This window comes from Leopardus geoffroyi, chromosome D1, assembly GCF_018350155.1.
Source record: "Leopardus geoffroyi isolate Oge1 chromosome D1, O.geoffroyi_Oge1_pat1.0, whole genome shotgun sequence".
NCBI classification, from domain to species: Eukaryota; Metazoa; Chordata; class Mammalia; order Carnivora; family Felidae; genus Leopardus; species Leopardus geoffroyi.
The window spans coordinates 31,017,305-31,037,153 of record NC_059329.1 but is presented as its reverse complement, the minus strand read 5'-3'; the positions used below and the strand labels follow the sequence as shown (position 1 = coordinate 31,037,153).

Here is a 19,849-nt window from a genome sequence, read left to right as displayed (position 1 = left end):
TAATAGAAGAAAGGCAATATTGGGGCGCCTGGGTGGCTCAGTCGGTTAAGCGCCCGACTTTAGCTCAGATCATGATCTCACAGTTTGTGAGTTTGTGCCTCTCATCGGGCTCTGCACTGACAGCTCAGAGCCTGAAGCCTGCTTCAGATTTGATTCTCTTCTCTCTCTCTCTCTCTCTGTCTCTCTCTCTGTCTCTCTCAAAAATAAGATAAAAATATTTTAAACGTTTTTAAAAAGAAGAAAGAAAATATTAAAGATCAGAGTAGAAATAAATGAGAGACTAAAAACACAATAAAAAGATCAATGAAACTAAGAGCTGTTTTCTTTTTCAAGATTGACAAAATAGAAAAACCTTTGGCTAAACTTACCAAGAAGATAGAGGACTCATATAAATAAAATCAGAAATGAAAGAGGACATACAATTGATAGCACAAATATACAAGGAAAACAAGAGACTGCAATGAACAATTATATGCTAAAAAATTGGACAACCAAGATGAAATACATAAGTGTCTAGAAACATACAACCTGCCAAGGCTGAATGATGAAGATATAGAGAATCTAATACATCCCAATAAACAAGTCCAGAACCAGATGGATTAACTGGTGAATACTTCCAAACATTTAAAGAATAACTAATGCAAATCCTTTTCAAACTCTTCCAAAAAATATAAGGAGGGAATATTTTTAAAAACATTTTCCAAGGCCAACATTACCCTGATATCAAAACCAAGCATACTTCGAGAATAGAAAATAGTAAGCCAATATACTTGAAGAACGTATATCCAAAAATCTTCAACAAAATATTAGCAAACTGAGTATAACAATACATTAAAAGAATCACTCACCATGATCAACTGGGATTTATCCCTACAATGCAAGAAGGTTTAACAACCACAAATCAAACAATGTAGAATTGAGAGCCCAGAAATAAATCCATGCATATATGGTCAATTAGTTTATAACAAAGGAGCCAAGAATACAAAACAGGGAAAGAATAGTCCCTTTGATAAATGGTGTTAGGAAAACAGGACACCCACATGTAGAAGAATGAAACTGGACCCCTATCTTATAACTTACACAAAGGCTAACTCAAAATAAATTAAATACTTGAATGTAAGACCCAAAACCATGGAATTCCTAAAAGAAAACATAGGCAGTAAGCTCCTTGACATTGGTCTTGGCAATGATTTTTGGATCTGACATCAAAAGCAAAGGCAACAAACACAAAAATAAACAAGTGGGATCACATCAAACTAAACAGCTTCTGTTCAGCAAAGGAAACCATTAACAAAATGAAAAGGCAACCTATTAATGGGATAAAATACTTGCAAATCATCTATCTGATAACCATTTAATATCCAAAATACCTAAAGAACTCATACAACTCAATAGCAAAAAAAAAAAAAAAAAACCCAAATAGCTGATTAAAAACTGGGCAGAAGTTCTGAATAGACATTTTTCCAGAGAAGAAATATAGATAGGGAACAAATACATGAAAAGATGCTCAACATCACTAATCATCCAGGGAAATGTGAATCAGAACCACAATGAGATATCATCTTGCACCTGTCAGAAAAACAAGAAATAAGTGTTGGTGATTATGTAGAGACAAGGGAACACAGTGTTGATGGAAATGTAATATCTGTGGAACCACTATAGAAAACAATGCAGAGGTTCCTCAAAACATTAATGATAGAAATACCATATGATCTAGCAATTCCACATCTGGGTATTTATCATAAAAAAATTAAAACACTAACTCAAAAAGATATACACACCCCCATGTTTATTGCAGCATTATGCAACAGCCAATGTATGAAAACAACCTAGGGGTCCATTGATGGATGAATGGATAAAGAAGATGTGCTATATATAAGAGAATTTAAATATTTTAGCCATAAAGAAAAATGAAATCTCGCCATTTGTGACAATATGGATGGACCTGAGCGCATTGCACAAAGTGAAGTAAGTCAAATAGAGAAAGACAAACACCACATGATCTCACTTATATGTAGAATATTTTTTAAAAAAACTTAAAAACCAACAACAAAAAACAAAGCTCAGAGATACAGAGAACATACTGCTGGTTGCCAGATTGTGGGGGGGGGGATGTAGTTGGGGGGTTGGGTGAAATAGGTAAAGGAGGTCAAAAAGTATAAACTTCTAGTTACAAGACAAATGAGTCATGGGGATGTAACACACAGCATGGTGACTATAATTGATAATACTGTATTCATATATGAACATTGCTGACAGATCTTAAAAGTTCTCATCACAAGAAAAAAAATTGTTACTAAGTGTGGTATCGCATGTTAACTAGACTTATTATAGTGATTTTTTTCACAATATATAAAAATATCAAATCATTATGTTATATACATGAAACTAATATAATATTATATGTCAATTATACCTCAGTAAAAAAAAGAAATCATAAAGGAAAAAAACAACCAAAAAATAATAATGAACACTTAGAAAAAAAAAGAGGGGGAGAAAAATCTATGAGCACCCCTAAATGGGTAACTCCTAAACTGATACAATGATAGTTTTATCCTGAGTATGGTTATTCTCTTATCTTCAGTCATTTCTCATTGCCTTTTTAAAGATGTTCAAAAGAACATAGGGAAACATATTGAGCTAGCATCCCTGGGGGTCTGTGTGGGGTGGATCTTACACCTTTTCTTGGTAATCTTTATTTATATTTGAGAGAGAGAGCACAGGTAGGGGAGGGGCAGAAAGAGAGACAGAGGGAGACACAGAATCTGAAGCAAGCCCCTGGCTCTGAACTGTCAACACAGAGACTAATGTGGGGCTCCAACTCACAAACCATGAGATCATGACCTGAGCAGAAGTCGGACACTTAACAAACTGAGCCACCCAGGCACCCTGGTGGGTCTTAGGCCTTTATGAAGGTTTTACCTACACAAATTCCACCACATGTTCTGAGGGAAAATTGGGGAGAATCCTCAGTAACTTTCTGTTACAGGTGAATTGCCATCCCCCAATTCATATATTGAGGTCCTAACTTCCAGGACCTCAGAATGTGACTATATTTGGAGACAGGATTTTTAAAGAAGTAATTAAGTGAAAAGAGGTCAGTAGGGTAAGCCATAATACAAAATGAGTGGTGTTTATAAAAAATGGAAATTTAAATACATACAAGAATAGAGGAAAGACCATGTGAAGACACAAGGAGGAGAAGATGACCATCTACAGGCCAAGGAGAGAATCTCAGATAGAAACAACTCTGTGGGCACCTTGATCTTTAACATCTAAGCCTCTAGAATTTTGAAAAGATACATGTCCATTGTTTAAGCACCTAGTCTGTCGTGTTCTATTATTGCAGGCCAAGGAAACTAGTACAGATTTTGGTACCAAGAAATGGGGTACTGCAGTGACTTGGTATTAGTTAACAAATATCTAAAGATATGGAAGTGGCTTTGGAACTAGGTAATTGGTAGAGGCTGGATGAACCTTGAAGTACATGCTTTAAAAAAAAAAAAAGCCTAGATTTCCTTGAAGGGAATGTAAATAGAAATATGGAGTTAAAGGCAATTTTGGTGAGAGCTCAGAAAAATATGAGGAGAGCTGGAGAGAGAGCTTGTATCATCATAGAGAATAAAAATGTCATCATAAACAGATTGTTGTTAGAAATATGAATGTTAATGATGCTTCTGATGAGATCTCAGGTGGAAATGAGTAAATGTTATTAGAAAATGGAAAGGAAAGTTGATCCTTCTTATAAAATGGCAAATAACTTGGATAAATAGCGTTCTAATATTTTGTGGAAAGCAGAACTTGCAACTGATGAACCTCAATATTTAGATGAGGAGATTTCTAAGAAAATGTTGATGGGCATGGCCTGGTTTCTCCCTGTTCCTTATAGTGAAATATAAGAAGACAGAGATAAATTGAGGCAGGAATTTTTTTAATATGAAATTTGTTGTCAAATTGGTTTCCATACAACACCCAGTGCTCATCCCAACAGATGCCCTCCTCAATACCCCTCACCCACACTCCCCTACCTCCCACCCCCCATCAACCCTCAGTTTATTCTCAGTTTTTAAGAGTCTCTTATGTTTTGGCTCCCTCCCTCTCTAACCTTTTTTTTTTCTTCTCCTCCCCCATGGTCTTCTCTTAAGTTTCTCAGGATCCACATAGGAGTGAAAACATATGGTATCTGTCTTTCTCTGTATGACTTATTTCACTTAGCATAACACTCTCCAGTTCCATCCACATTGTTACAAAAAGCCATATTTCATTCTTTCTCATTGCCAAGCAGTATTCCATTGTGTATATAAACCACAATTTCTTTATCCATTCATCAGTTGATGGACATTTAGGCTCTTTTCATAATTTGGCTATTGTTGAAAGTGCTGCTATAAACATTGGGGTACAAGCACCCCTATGCATCAGCACTCCTGTATCCCTTGGGAAAATTCCTATCAGTGCTTTTGGTGGGTCATAGGGTAGATCTATTTTTAATTTTTTGAGGAACCTCCACACTTTTCCAGAGTGGCTGCACCAGTTTGCATTCCCACCAACAGTACAAGAGGGTTCCCGTTTCTCCACATCCTTGCCAGCATCTATAGTCTCTGAAGGAAACTAGACCACTTTCTTACACCATTCACAGAAATATACTCAAAATGGATAAAAGACCTGAATGTGAGACAGGAAACCATCAAAACCCTAGATGAGAAAGCAGGAAAAAACCTCTCTGACATCAGCCGCAGCAATTTCTTACTTGACACATCCCCAAAGGCAAGGGAATTAAAAGCAAAAATGAACTATTGGGACCTCATGAAGATAAAAAGCTTACTCACTGCAAAGGAAACAATCAACAAAACTAAAAGGCAACCAATGGAATGGTTGCAAATGACCTATCGGACAAATATTTGCAAATGACCTATCGGACAAAGGGCTAGTATCCAAAATCTATGAAGAACTTACCAAACCCAACACCCGAAAAACAAAGAATCCAGTGAAGAAATGGGCAGAAAACATGAGTAGACACTTCTCTAAAGAAGACATCCAGATGGCCAACAGGCACATGAAAAGATGCTCAATGTCACTCCTCATCAGGGAAATACAAACCAAAACCACACTCAAATATCACCTTACACCAGTCAAAGTGGCTAAGAGGAAGGAATTGTTAAGCAAAAAAGGAACATGGGGCACCTGGGTGTCTCAGTCAGTTAAGCTCAGGTCATGATCTCACAGTCCATGGATTCAAGCCTCACATCAGGCTCTGTGCTGACAGCTCAGAGCCTGGAGCCTCCTTCGGATTCTGTGTCTCCTTGTCTCTCTGCCTCTGCCCCACTCATGCTCAGTCTCTCTCTCTCTCCCTCTCTCTCTCAAAAATAAATAAACATTAAATTTTTTTAAAAGGAACCAGAACCTGAAGATTTGTAAAATTCTTGGCCTATGTATATTGTAAAACACTGAGAAAGTGTGATTACAGAATATCGAGGATGTGGCTGGACAATCATTTGCTACAGAGGTTGTTGGTGTATGGCTGATGGATCCATTCAGCCATATCAACAGAAGCCAGAAATAGAGATGGAGCTATCTAGGAAAGATGTAAGGATGACCCTCTTGTCTAATGGCTTGGACTCCCATGAATTGTACAGGAGGCCAACAGATTTTTAAAAATTTCATTCTAGGGGCACCTGGGTGGCGCAGTCGGTTAAGCGTCCGACTTCAGCCAGGTCACGATCTCGCGGTCCGTGAGTTCGAGCCCCGCGTCAGGCTCTGGGCTGATGGCTCAGAGCCTGGAGCCTGTATCCGATTCTGTGTCTCCCTCTCTCTCTGCCCCTCCCCCGTTCATGCTGTCTCTCTCTGTCCCAAAAAAAATAAATACACGTTGAAAAAAAAATTAAAAAAAAAAATTTCATTCTAGCAGAAATGCTACTTGCTTGGACTGAAGGTGGCAGAGCTGAGACAAAATGAAGGAAAGATGTCAGACTTCTGGGATTCTACAGGATGTGTCAATAGAGCTTGTCACAGACTTTGAGTCTGGAGTTCTCTCTTGTCCAGCAAGAGAGCAGATGCAGAATTGAATACGAGAGAGGCTAATGTCTGGGAGGAGACAAGAGCCCCAAACTGGGGTTTTGTCTCTGTATTTATTGAGCTTTCAAGGTTTTACATTTGTGGTGAACATACAGAAGAAAACAAATAAGATAGTGACTATTAACTTGTGTGTGTAAGAAGCAAAGGGTTTTGGGGCGGGCGGGTGGTGAGTGGTGTTTGAAACTGAGATTAAAGCACAATGATATATTGGCACCAGATGCCAGATGGACAGTTTCTCTGTGGGCGATACAGCCAAGTAGCTGTTATCTCTAAAGTTTAAGATTGCTGGAGCATGCTGCCTCAAGGTTAACAAGGCACCCTTTTCACTAGCTAATCTTGGGTGCTTTTGCCCCATAGCTTTCTACCTCTAATTTTTCTTGGACATTTTCATGCTGGGGAGGCGGCTTTTCACCCTAAGCGTTGTTTTGCTTGATGACTAACCTTGGGCACTTTTGCCCTGTGGCAGTTTTCTGCTGTAAGCCTTGTTAACCCATTGGTGCAGGCATACAGAATTCTTAAACTTATTTCCCACAAGAGCTATGGGGCTACAAACATGCATTACCCTTCAAGAAAAAAGAGGAATGACCCTGAAGGTGGTTGAGAGGTCAGCAGGCCAGCATTACTACTGTGGGAACAGAGGGCATAGGCTCAGTGGATGAGGATGTCATGTCTTTTTCTTGGTTCCAGAGGAGTCAGGACCACTGCGCAGGGCTGAGGATGTGGGGCTGTCACCCAGGTGGACCTGAAAGGAGGCCCACCCTGGTAGACACAGAGAACAGAGAATTATTATTGTCTTAAAATCTAATTATTATTCTGAAGCCTTAAAATCTAATGTAATTGACCCTACAAGGTTTTGCACTTGTTTAGGAACCGTGACCCCTTTCTTCTTTTCAATTTCTCCCTTTTCAAATGAGATTGTCTGTCCTATGTCTGTCCTACATTGTATTTTAGAAGCAGATAACTTGCTACCTGGTTCCACAAGTTCACACTTGAAGAAGCACTTTACCTAGGATGAATAATATCTGGAGTATCATCTCTACCTGATTTAGATGATATTTAGATGAGATTTTGGACTCAGAACTGATGCTGAAATGAAAAAAAAAATTGGACGTTGGGTCTCCTGGGATGAGGTTAATATATTTTGCATGCAGAAGGACCTGAATCTGGGTGAGGGCAGAAAGTTATGGGCTGAATTGTGCCACCACCTCCCCCCATTTATACTGAAATTCTAATCCCTAGTACCTCGGAATATGACTATATTTGGGAAAAGTGTATTTAAACAGGAAAATGTTTAATTTTAGGTTAAATGTTTTGGAAAATGTTTAGTTAAGATTAAATGAAATTATTAGGGTGGGCCCTAATCCAATACCACTAGTATCCTTATAAGAAGAGATTAGCATTCAGACATACACAGAGGGACAACTTTGTGGCAATGCAGGGTGAAGTCAGCGACTTACAGGCCGAGGACAACAGCCTCAGAAGAAACAAATCCTTCTGACACCTTGATCTCAGATTCTAGCCTCCAGAACTGTGAGAAGATAAATGTTGTTTAAGCCACCAAGTCTGCATTACTTTGATTTCATTCCTGGTACTGGTTGGGGAAGGGGAGCAGCAGCCACTGCCAAATCTCCCACAGCCCTCATTTCTAGGGAACAAAAGCCTTAATCTGCAGAGACAAGAGCAAGAAAAGCTGTCATCTTAGGGCACTGGTGAAAACCTGCTTCCTGGAAACAGAAGCAGGAAAAAAACTACAAAACAAACCATTAGTCTTGGGAGAAGAGTAAGAAACTGTGTGGGGCCTGGAACTACAGCTCAGGGAGAAACAGGAACACTTGCAAAGGTCAGCCCCTCAGACCCAGGCACATGGTGCCTAAGACCAAGGCTCAACCAGAACATCAGGGAATGCATTCCTTCCCTCACCATCAGGCTAACCAGTGTAGAGAATAGATAACATGCAGTAGAGCTAGCAGTGCTGAGAAGAACAGACTCTCTCTGGGGTACAATGCAAAGGGAAGAACCAAAGCCAAGGGGAGCTCAGACATAGAGATGGTACTAGAGGAATTTGAAGCCTATGATGCAAGGAGGATAAACTTAACAATAACAAACTTCAAATTTAGCCCAATTCCCTACTAAATTAACACAAAATCCCCACATTAAAAGCCTAGCAGGGCGCACCTGGGTGGCTCAGGCGGACTCTTGATTTTGGCGCAGGTCATGTTCAAGCCCTGTGTTCGGCTCTGCGCTGACAGTGCACAGCCTGCTTGGGATTCTCTCTCTCCTTCTCTCTCTGCCCCTCCTCCATGCATTCTCACTCTCTTTCTCTCTCTCTCCCTCTCTCTCAAAATAAATAAATAAACTTAAATTAAAAGCCTAGCAGAATGACATGCTTATGTCCAAGACAATATCTATGTCCCACACAAGATGTTCCATTTTCATTAAAAAACTATGAGCTATATGAAAAGGCAAGGAAAAAAACATACTTTGAAGAGACAAAGCAATAATCAAGAACAGTCTCAGATAGGACACAGATGTTCTAATTAAACAGTGAATTTAAAATAGGCATTTATCCACAGGAGACAGGTGTGCTGGTTCGAAGGGACACATACACCCCCATGTTTACAGCAGCACTATCAACAATAGCCAAAGTATGGAAAGAGCCCAAATGTCCATCAATGGAAGAATGGATAAAGAAAATGTGGTGTGTGTGTGTGTATATATATATATATATATATATATATATATATATATAATGGAGTATTACTTGGCAATCAAAAAGAATGAAACCTTGCCATTTGCAACTATGTGGATGGAACTGGAGGGTATTAGGCTAAGTGAAATTAGTCCGAGAAAGACAAAAATCATATGACTTCACTCATATGAGGACTTTAGGAGACAAAACAGATGAACATAAGGGAAGGGAAACAAAAATAATATAAAAACAGGGAGGGGGACAAAACAGAAGAGACTCATAAATATGGAGAACAAACTGAGGGTTACTGAAGGGGTTGTGGGAGGGGGGGATGGGCTAAATGGGTAAGAGGCACTAAGGAATCTACTCCTGAAATCAATGTTGCACTATATGGTAACTAATTTGGATGTAAATTTAAACACATTTTAAAAATGTTAAAAAAATAAAATAATGATGGTTAATATGATAAAGGTTGCAATAGAAACAGGTAGATACCATGCAAAATAATATGGGTAATTTTAGCTGAGAGATGGAAGCTATAGGAATGGAATTGAAAAACTAGAAATCAAAAACACAGTAACAGAAATGAGGAAGTCCTTCAGTGAGCTCACTGGTGAAGTCAACAAAGGAGAGGAATGAATCAGTGTACATAAAGAGAAGCTAATAGAAATCAACCAAACTGAACTGAAAAATAAAGAGAAAAAGAGTAGGGGGAAAAACAGCATCCAAACAGTTTGAGACAATATTAAATGATCTAATGTACACATAATTGGACCTGCAGAAGAAGAAAGAGAGAAGAGAGGAAATATTTGAATAAGTAATGGTTGAGAATTTTCTAAAATTAATTACAGACCCCAAACCACAGATCCATTCTGTGAGAATATCAAGCAGGATAAACTCTAAGAAGCAAACCACAGCTAAGTATATTATACTCAAGCTTCTAAAAGCTACAGACAATGAGAAAATTCTGAAGGCAGTCAAAGACTAAAAGACAAATTACCTGCAAAAGCCACAGATAAGAATATCAGAAACCATGAAAACAAAAACAAAAACAAAATAAACAAACAAAAAAAACCCCCACAATAGAATGTCATCTTTAAAATGAGTATTTAGGAATATATTATTGTAAGATATTATTACTACATGTGAAGCAGTTCACTATTTGAAAGTACTTTCAGATTAATTTAACATGTATTTTTCAAATCCTTGGGCAACAGCTAAAACTTAAAACCTGAGAAAAGAAATTAGTCCATAGAGGAGATAAAATTTAATCATAAAAAATGCTCAATTAACTGAAGGGGTATAAAAAAGGAACATAACAAATGGGACAAATAGAAAAGAATTAGCAAGATGATAGATTTTAATCCAACTATATCAATAATCACTTTAAATGTGAATTATCTAACCATATCAGTTAAGAGACAAAAACTGTCAGGTTGAATCTTTAAAAATGTAATACAGGGGCGCCTGGGTGGCGCAGTCGGTTAAGCTTCCGACTTCAGCCAGGTCACGATCTCGCGGTCCGTGAGTTCGAGCCCCGCGTCAGGCTCTGGGCTGATGGCTCAGAGCCTGGAGCCTGTTTCCGATTCTGTGTCTCCCTCTCTCTCTGCCCCTCCCCCGTTCATGCTCTGTCTCTCTCTGTCCCAAAAATAAATAAACGTTGAAAAAAAAAATGTAATACAGAGGCGCCTGGGTGGCTCAGTCGGTTAAGCATCCGACTTTGGCTCAGGTCATGATCTCGCAGTTCATGAGTTCGAGCCCCGCGTCAGGCTCTGTGCTGACAGCTCGGAGCCTGGAGCCTGCTTCACATTCTGTGTCTCCCTCTCTCTCTGCCCCTTCCCTGCTCATGCTCTGTCTCTCTCTGTCTCAAAAATAAATAAACATTAAGAAAAAAATTTTTTAAATGTAATACATAATTATATGCTATCTACAAGAAATCCACTTTAAATACAAATACTTAAAAAAAGGTAAAAAGTAAAAGGATAAAGATAGATACAGAATGCAAACACTAACCAAAAGAAAGGTAGAATAGCTATATTTATATCAGCCAAAGCAGACCTCAAAACAAGGAACACAGGGACGCCTGGGTGGCTCAGTCAGTTAAGACTCCAACTCTCGATTTCAGTTCAGGTCATGATCTCATGGTTCATGAGATTGAGGCCTGTGTCAAGCTTTGCACTGACAGCATGGAGTCTGCTTGATGTTCTCTCTGTACGCCTCTCACTCTGCCCCTCCCCCACTCACTCTCTCTCAAAATAAATAAATAAACATTTTTTAAAAACAACATTAAAGGAATTCACCCAAGAGATACATGAGTGCTGATGCATAGGGACACTTGCACCCCAATGTTTACAGCAGCACTTTCAACAATAGCCAAATTATGGAAAGAGTCTAAATGTCCATCAACTGACAATGGATAAAGAAGATGTGGTTTATATATACAATGGAATACTCCTTGGCAATGAGAAAGAATGAAATCAGGCCATTTGCAGCAATGTGGATGGAACTGGAGGGTATTATGCTAAGTGAATCAGGCAGAGAAAGACAGATACCATATGTTTTCACTCCTGTGTGGATCCTGAAAAACTTAACAGAGAACCATGGGAGAGGTCAAGTGGGGGGGGAAATGTTACAGAGAGGGAGGGAGGCAAACCATAAGAGACTCATAAATATTGAGAATAAACTGAGGGCTGACGGGGGGTGGGAGGGAGGGGAAAGTGGGTAATGGGCATTGAGGAGGGCACCTGTTGGGATGAGCACTGGGTGTTGTATGGAAACCAATTTGACAATAAAATATAAATAAATAAATAAATAAATAAATAAATAAATAAATTTACAAAAAAAAAAAAAAAAAAACAAGGAAGGCGTGCACCTGGGTGGCTCAGTTGGTAAGCAGCCGTCTTCAGCTCAGGTCATGATCTCATAGTTTGTGAGTTCGAACCCCAATTCGGACTCTCTGCTGTCAGCACAGAGCCCTCTTCAGATCATCTGTCCCCTCTCTCTCTACCCCTCCCCTGCTTGTACTCTCTCGGTCTCTCTCTCTTAAAAATAAACATTTTTTAAAAACCAAAGGTAGCCATTAAATAATAATAAAGGGGTGAATTCTCCAAGAAAAATATAATTCTAAATGTGCATACACCTAAAAACAGAGCTTCAAAATATAGAAGACAAAAATGGATAGATCTGAAAGGGCGAATAAACAAATCTACAATAATATTTAGAGATATCAACACTCTTCTCTTAATAGTTAATAAAAAAGTGGGTAGAAAATCAGTAAGAATAGCAATTACCTGAACAGTAAAATCAATCAACTTGAGTCAATGGAAATTTACAAACAAATGCAAAATACACATTCTTCTCAAATATACATGGAACATTCACCAAAATGACCATATTATGAGCCATAAAACAAACCTTAAGAAATGTAAAAAGAATAGAAATCATATAAAGTATACTCTCAGATTTTAACAGTATTAAAGTAGAAATCAATAACAGAATAATACCTGGAAAATCCTCCAGGATTCAAAAATTAAGCAACATACTTCTGATACATACAATAAAGATTAAGCCTCAGGGGAAATTTTAAAATGTTTTGAAAATTTTTTGAAACATTTTTGAGTATGAAAATACAGCATATCAAAATTGGTGGGATATAGCAAAAATAGTGCATTCAGGGAAATTTATAGCCATAAGTGCTCATATTGGAAAAGAAAAAAGTCTCAAATCAGCAATCTAAGCTTCCACTAAACAAACAAACAAACAAACAAACAAACTCCTAGAAACAGTAAAGTCAATTCAGTCCAAAGGATGCAAAACAGAAAATGTGAAAGATCAGAGAAATAAATGAACCAGAAAACAGGAAAAAATGAAGCGAAAATAAAAAAAGCCAAAAAACTAGTTCTCTGAAGAGACTAATAAAACTGGTAAACTTCTAGTTACACGGACCAAGATAAAAAGATGAAAAGAGAGAAGACACGAAGTTACTAATATGGGGAATGAAAGAAGGGCCACCACTACCAACAACAAAGACATACAAGGATATCAACAGAATATCACAAACAATTCTGTGACCATTAATTCATAAACTTAGGTGAAACAGAATAGAATAAATCCTTGAAAGACATAAACTACTAAAACTTGCTCAAGAAGAAATAATCTAAATGGTGCTACATCTATTAGAGAAAAGAAACTTCTAGTTAAAAGTCTTTTAAAAAAGAAAACTTCAGAGGCGCCTGGGTGGCTCAGTTGGTTAAGCATCTGACTTTGGCGTAGGTCATGATCTTACTGTTTCGTGGGTTCAAGCCCCGCATCCAGCTCTGTGCTGACATCTCAGAGCCTGGAGCCTGCTTCAAATTCTGTGTATTCCTCTCTCTCTGCCCATCCTGACTCATTCTCTCTCTCTCTCACTCTCTCTCTCTCTCTCAGATAAATAATCATTTAAAAATTAAAAAAAAAAAAAAAAGGAAACTTCCGGTCCAGACGGCTTCACTGGTGGATTTTACCAAACATTAAATAAGAAATGCTATCAATTCTGTACAATTTCTTCCAGAAAATAGAAAAGGAATCCATTACTCTGATTCTAAAATAAAGACATTTCAATAAAAGAAAACCAAAAACCAATATTCCTCGTGAACATGGAAGCAAAACTTCTCAATAAGACATGAACGAATTGAATGCAGCAGTATATAAAATGATAATACAATTGAGTAGGATTATTCCCAGGAATACAAGACTGAATCAAACTTTAAAATTAATGTTAGCCATATTAGTTACAAAGAAGGACATATGAGAAAAACTGCATGAACTTTGGCTTTGTCTATGACCTTAGACATAGGATACAAGAGCATGATCCACTTGGCTATCAAAAGGAATCAGGTACTGATTCATGCTACAGTACAGATGAAAATCAAACACATCAAGCAAGAAGCCAGATGCAAAAGACTAGTAACTGTATGATTCCATTTATATTAAATGTCTAGAAAAGACAAATTTATAGAGATGGAAAGCAGACCAGTGTTTGCTTAGGCTGGAGATGGCAACAGGGGATTTACCATAAATGAAGATGAGAAAATTCTTTAGATTGTGGGAATGGTTATAAAAATCTATATATTGAGTTGTATATTTATAATGGGTGAATTTAATGGTGTATAAATTATATTTCAACAAAGGTACTTTTTAAAAAAGTGACAAGATGGGGCGCCTGGGTGGCGCAGTGGGTTAAGCGTCCGACTTCAGCCAGGTCACGATCTTGCGGTCCGTGAGTTCGAGCCCCGCGTTGGGCTCTGGGCTGATGGCTCGGAGCCTGGAGCCTGTTTCCGATTCTGTGTCTCCCTCTCTCTCTGCCCCTCCCCCGTTCATGCTCTGTCTCTCTCTGTCCCAAAAATAAATAAACGTTGAAAAAAAAATTTAAAAAAATAAATAAAATAAAATAAAATAAATAAAAAAATAAAAAAGTGACAAGAGAAAAAGAACCAACAGCAAAAAAGAGACTTATTACAGCCATTAAAAACTAGATAACCATAGATCCAGCTCTGGCAGAGTCCCTTCTTTTTACTAGGTCAAAAGCTGTGTAGAAATTAGTGAGAAGAGGAAATAAGATCAATTTGTTCTTTAATTAAAACTTGTGTAGGAGGAATAGGGCACTGGAGGAAGCACCATGGGGCCAAGTGCCATACTCTGCAGGACTGAAGAAGGATTTCCTGTATAAGCGAGAAGAGCAGAGAGGGCTGGGCCTGGAAAGGAAGATTGCATCAGGTCACACCAGGCTTTGCAGGCCATGGCATGGGTATTGGATTATGCTGGGAACAAAAGGAGACCCAGGAAAGTGTGTTAAGCAGAGGAAACTATAATCACGTTTGGTCTGTAAGAGCTCGATCCAGCTGTTATGTGGAGAAAGGATATAATCCTCAAAGGCATGGACTATGGTTTGTCCATCTTTGAAACTATTACAGAGGACCACCCACTGAGAGGAAACTGGAGCTACTCAATCCATGGTTGTTAATGAATTCATGTACAATAGTCATTCATTCCCATAATTTGCAGAGTGGCTGAAAAAGGCTGACTCTAACAAAGCTATGTATGAGCCCTCTGTCAGCAATGTATTTAGCCCATTTCTGAGGCCTGTCTTTGGAGAGGAAAAAGAACATCATCTCCCTCTGACTTATGTCACATAATCCCCTCTTCCTCCCTCTGATCATCTCCATAAGGTGCTTCACTAACAGTGGTGATAGAAGCAGGACCTACTCCACATTCCCCATGACAAAAGGCATAAGCTCCCCAAATTGCTTTAGAACCCAACTGAGGCTCTGGGGAGATGGGAAGCAAGAAAGAAGAAGTCTTTTTGCCAAGCCTGCTGTTCTCACTCAGTACCAGCTGCACAGGCTAAGGAGATTTGGGCAGGCAAAGGAGCAAAGACTCTTCATCTTTAAGACATCCTTACCTGCACCTGGGAAAGCTGCTTGAAATCATTTATCTGAAATGTGTTCATATTGATGGTGGCCAGAACTATAGAGAGAAGAGACAGGTGCTGAATGAGGTACTGTGACAGTGCCACCAGGGAATGATGGGAGGCCCACACCTTGTACACAGAAGGAAGTTGGGCCAAGTAGTAAGGATGAGACACTACTTTTATTCCACTTTGCAAAGTACAAAAGGCTGCCACATATGTCCTGATATCACTGGACACTTGTAAGGACAATGCAAGATAAGAAGGGTAGGTAAGGGGTGCCTGGGTGGCTCAGTCAGTTAAGCGTCCAACTTTAGTTCAGGTCATGATCTCACAGTTTGTGGTTTGAGCCCCAACTTGGGATCCATGATGACAGTGCAGAGCCTGCTTAGGAGTCTCTGATTGTCCCTCTCCCACCTGCACTTTCTCTCTCAAAATAAATAAATACACTTAATTTTTTTTTAAGGCAGTTAAAATTAACCATATTTTTTGTAGAAAACTAGAACAGGACAAGATCATATAACTTGATTAGACCTAGGAACTGAACACAGGTTTGCTGACCCAAGTTCAGCACACTTCCCAGTGTACTATAATAATGTGGAGAAGAGGGGCTCAGTTGGTTAAGTGTGCAACTCTTGATTTGGGCTCAGGTCATGATCTCACAATTCTGTGAGTTGGAGCCCACATCGGGCTCTGTGCTGACAGTGCAGAGCTTACTTGGGATTCTCCCTCTTTGCCCTTCCCCTGCTTGCACTCTCTCTGTCTCTCTAAGAATAAATATATAAACTTAAAAAATAAATTCTTAGAAAAATAATGTGAGGAAGAGCCACCAAAAAGGAGGGGAGAACAGTGGTATAAAGAAGTAGCTAATCTTGAACTACGGACTACCTGACAGATACTCCCCTGGGCTCATCTGGCTGTTTATAATACCTTGGTCACTTCCCTCACTATCATCATCTTATGATTCTGGTCTGAACTGCTCTGTTACTTGACTCTCTAGTATGAACTCTACTCCAAGTCCACAGTGAGTGGACTTCAAGATCCCAGACTGGGGCTTGGCCTAGGCAGCCTTCCTGACACACATCTATCTTCTGTTTCTCCATGTGGCTCTCCATGTTAGTGGAGAAGACCTGGATTCTAAGCCATGCCCAATACCAATATGAATTCTTAGCCCACAGAAAAATTATGAAAGACAAAAAAGTGTATTGAGGCCAGAAGAGCTTGTCTGTTTAAAGACAAGAAGGGCAAGGGAGAGAGTTGGGGTTGGTAAGTGGACTCTTCACTTGGACCTTGAGTCCTCATTCATTGTAATATCAAATTTCTGGAGTCCACTTCAATGAACATGGGAGAGACATCAGAGATATAGTTGGTTCTTTCTGAGGCTTGTTGAATATTCAAGCTGGCTGGCGAAGAGCCTCAATTCTTACTCAAAATGAGTCTAAATTTATACCTCCTTCTATGTAGCCTTTTAGCATGTGTTTTGCATCATCCGAGGTCATGAGCAGTTCCACAATCCCTCTTTCCAGCAGGGCCTGTTGGGAAAACTGACAAAATGAATCTACTTCCTTTGCTCCCATGGGAAGAAGGAAACATAAGGAAATTAGGAAACAAATACAGCTTGGGCTCGCTTGGACAGCATGTGAGCTAGAGAGAGGTTTGAGTTTAGAGTCTGACCATCTGCAATTCAGTAAATTAGGGGAATGTTGTTTGGTCTCTGTCTCAGCCTGTGTTGATCCCGGGAATCACAAGAGCAGCTAAGTATGGGTTCTGACAGCCATGGCCACTGCCTCAAGGGGAAAAGCAAAAGGCTGAGTTGTATGAGGAAACACTTGAGGGAAACTCTAAATCCAAGAGAAAAAGAGAAGGCTTTCTCTTGAAGGGGAGAGTCCAAGGCTGTGGGGATCGCAGATAAATTTTGTAAAGTTTGGGTCCTACCCAGACACTAAAAGGAAGCAAGGAAGCCTGCCATGGCTTCAAAGAAGGGGGAATCTAATTTGCAAATTATATCTACTAAAGGCAGAGGAGCAGACACGTGGCCAGAGGGCAAAAGGACTCTGTGTTTTCTTTGTTAACTTCATGCCTGGCCCTGGGAGAAAAGTCAAGTGGCAAATTCTGAAAATCAAGAAAAAGCAATGCTAGCTGAATGAGATTAATTTGGGGAGATCTGATGAGATGCCCCTGAGAAAAATTAGGGAGGGGAATCCCTCTCAGAACTTGTCCAGCACCAGAGGCTACAGCTGCAGGGCCAGAGCCAGGAGGTATGGGAAGCCCAACCCTGCCTTCCTTCCTCTCTGGTCACCTTCTTGTTCTTTCTTTCCCAGCTGGCAACTCCTCCCCACTGCTTTCCAGACCATCCCACCCAGGGGGTTCTGTGTGGACACAGTCAACATGCGACCCCAAGTTCTGCTCACCAACCTGGAGAGGAGGTCCAGTTTATATAAAACTCATCAGCTTCTTCACTGTGGGAAGTTAGGGACAGGAAGGGGCCCGAACCATCAAAAAGGCAACCAGGCAGGACTGCAGTTATTCCCTGGCCTGAGACATTCCCCCCATGGAGAAGCAAGGGCAAGCATGCATTTCTGAGGAAAGAGTGTTAGCACTACAGGTCAGGAAGCCACAAGATGAGAGCCATGTTATTAAGTTCATGAAGCATTATTTATTTACTATGGATGTAAATTCACCAGCACCCAGATTTAAGGAGAATTGTGGGTCATAGAGATAGCAACAGGAAAGAATCAACTTTCCACATCAATTTTTATCTCCTAATGAAGTTATTTGAGGAAACCCTGACAGCTGTGGCAATACTGAAGATTCACAGAGACACTGAACTTGATCTCACATATTCTCATCACCCACAGCACCTACCACAGGATCACCCATGCAACAGGGCCTCAGAAATGCATGCTTGTAAAAGTGTCAGAGTGAGGAAGAAAGCATGTAAATATGGGGACAAATCAAATGTTTCTTACCTTCTGAATATAAGGCATGTAATCTTTATCCTCGGCAAATGAACCATATTCATTCTCCACCTGCACTGCAATGATGGGGCCTCTCTTGCAATACTGAGAGACAAGCAGATCAAGGAAAAGTGTGAAGCTACTGGTGGAAAAAGCCTGGAGTCTCTGGGTTTCCTGCTAAGATCACATACCTGGTGCAGTAAGCTTTGATCCAAGTAGTTACCTCAAGTTCCCTTGGTACTCCCTCTCCTCCTGGACCCAGAGTCAGTCACCTCCAGTTGCCTCAGCTGTTGCACAGAGTTCCACCTTCCCTAGTCTTTGGACATAAGCAACTCCTACAGTTTTCCCTCTTTTTCTCATACTAATTATCTGCTTAAATATGAATCCCAAACCTACAAACTCCCCTGCTTCCATGCCCACCCTATCCACTTTCCCCAGCATATGAAAGGGGCATCCCTCCCTCCTCCTGTCTTAGGATAATGTCACCACTCATGTGTGGAGTCCCACTGCCTCCTACCACCTGCTTGGGAACTTGGCTCTCTGCCCTGTTCCCTCTACATTCTCTACTTTCAACCTTTCCTTCCAAACCAACTGCCCTCCATCATCATGGAAATTTATTCTGAACCATCACACTAGAGAGAGGAAGAGTAAACATGGACCCCAATCCTGTTCCCCCACCCACAGTTCTCTTGCTTTCTCATTTTGAAGAACCCTGTTTCTTGAAAGAATTACCAGTTGTCTACACTCACGTTCTCTGCTTTCTCACTTTGACTCCACTCCTCAAACCACAATGGTAAGTGTTCCAACGCCATCTTGCCACCTGTCATCAAGAGTGACCTAGTGCTACTGAAATTATAAGTTTGCAATGTTTAACTTAATCTTTCAATGTTCTTCCACACTCAAGTGCAGAAGTCTCTCTTGATACTGAAGGCAGAGTGAGCTCTTGACAGCCTGACCACTTCACCCACCACATGGCTCCTTATTGCCTATGGAGTAAATGCCAATTTTAGAGTGATATTCCCTTTTGTACAATGGGACCCTAGCCCCTGAGTTGGAACAGAAGAGAATGAGTACGTGTAGTGGGTTTTTCTCTACAGCTTCACCTTTTGCCTCTTCCCACCTCAGATTCTATGCTCCACACCAACTGCACTTCCTCCAGCTCTTCAGACTCTTCATTCTATCTCTTGTCCTCTGGTCTTCACCCGTGATGGAGACTCCTGACCATTGCTAATGCCTGCCCACTCTTCAGGTCACTGTTTAAGTTACTTTTTCTGGAGAGCATGCCCTGAACCTTCCTTTCTCCTTGGCTGCTTACCCCGATGAGGGGTGTCCTGCACTTCTTCCACTGAAGCAACTATTCCTCGATTTGTAAGTGGTCATTGCCTCCATGGGACAGGGACAATGTCTGTCCTTCTCTCCATTGGAAGCTAAGCTCCTACACAGCAGCTGGCACATAGCAAGTGCTCAATAATTATTTGTTGAGTGAACCTAAGTATTCTTCATTGATGAAGTGAGAACAGTTGTTTGTATTATTGAACCATATCTTCTCCCCAACATGAAGGGTGAGATTTCTAAAATCCCTGTCACAGGAGAATTCACAGCTGACCTTGCAAAACAAACAGGTTGAGAAGAATGAAAGTCCCAAGTAAAAGAGTAAATACACTCTAAAAATTATTTAAATACAGT

At 40.0% G+C, this 19,849-nt stretch overlaps 1 protein-coding gene across 1 annotated transcript in view; it reads right to left on the bottom strand.

Annotated features, from left to right (window-relative positions):
* Nucleotides 1-19,849, bottom strand: part of LOC123600971 (beta-galactosidase-1-like protein 3) — a 63,512-nt gene that overhangs the window by 33,773 nt on the left and 9,890 nt on the right. Inside the window, exons 7-9 of the mRNA XM_045483531.1 lie at nt 18,176-18,268; nt 16,657-16,738; nt 15,201-15,265 (exon numbers count right to left, since the gene is read on the bottom strand). Of these exons, the coding sequence (XP_045339487.1) occupies nt 15,201-15,265; nt 16,657-16,738; nt 18,176-18,268 (240 nt within the window). The remainder of the gene's footprint in view (nt 1-15,200; nt 15,266-16,656; nt 16,739-18,175; nt 18,269-19,849) is intronic.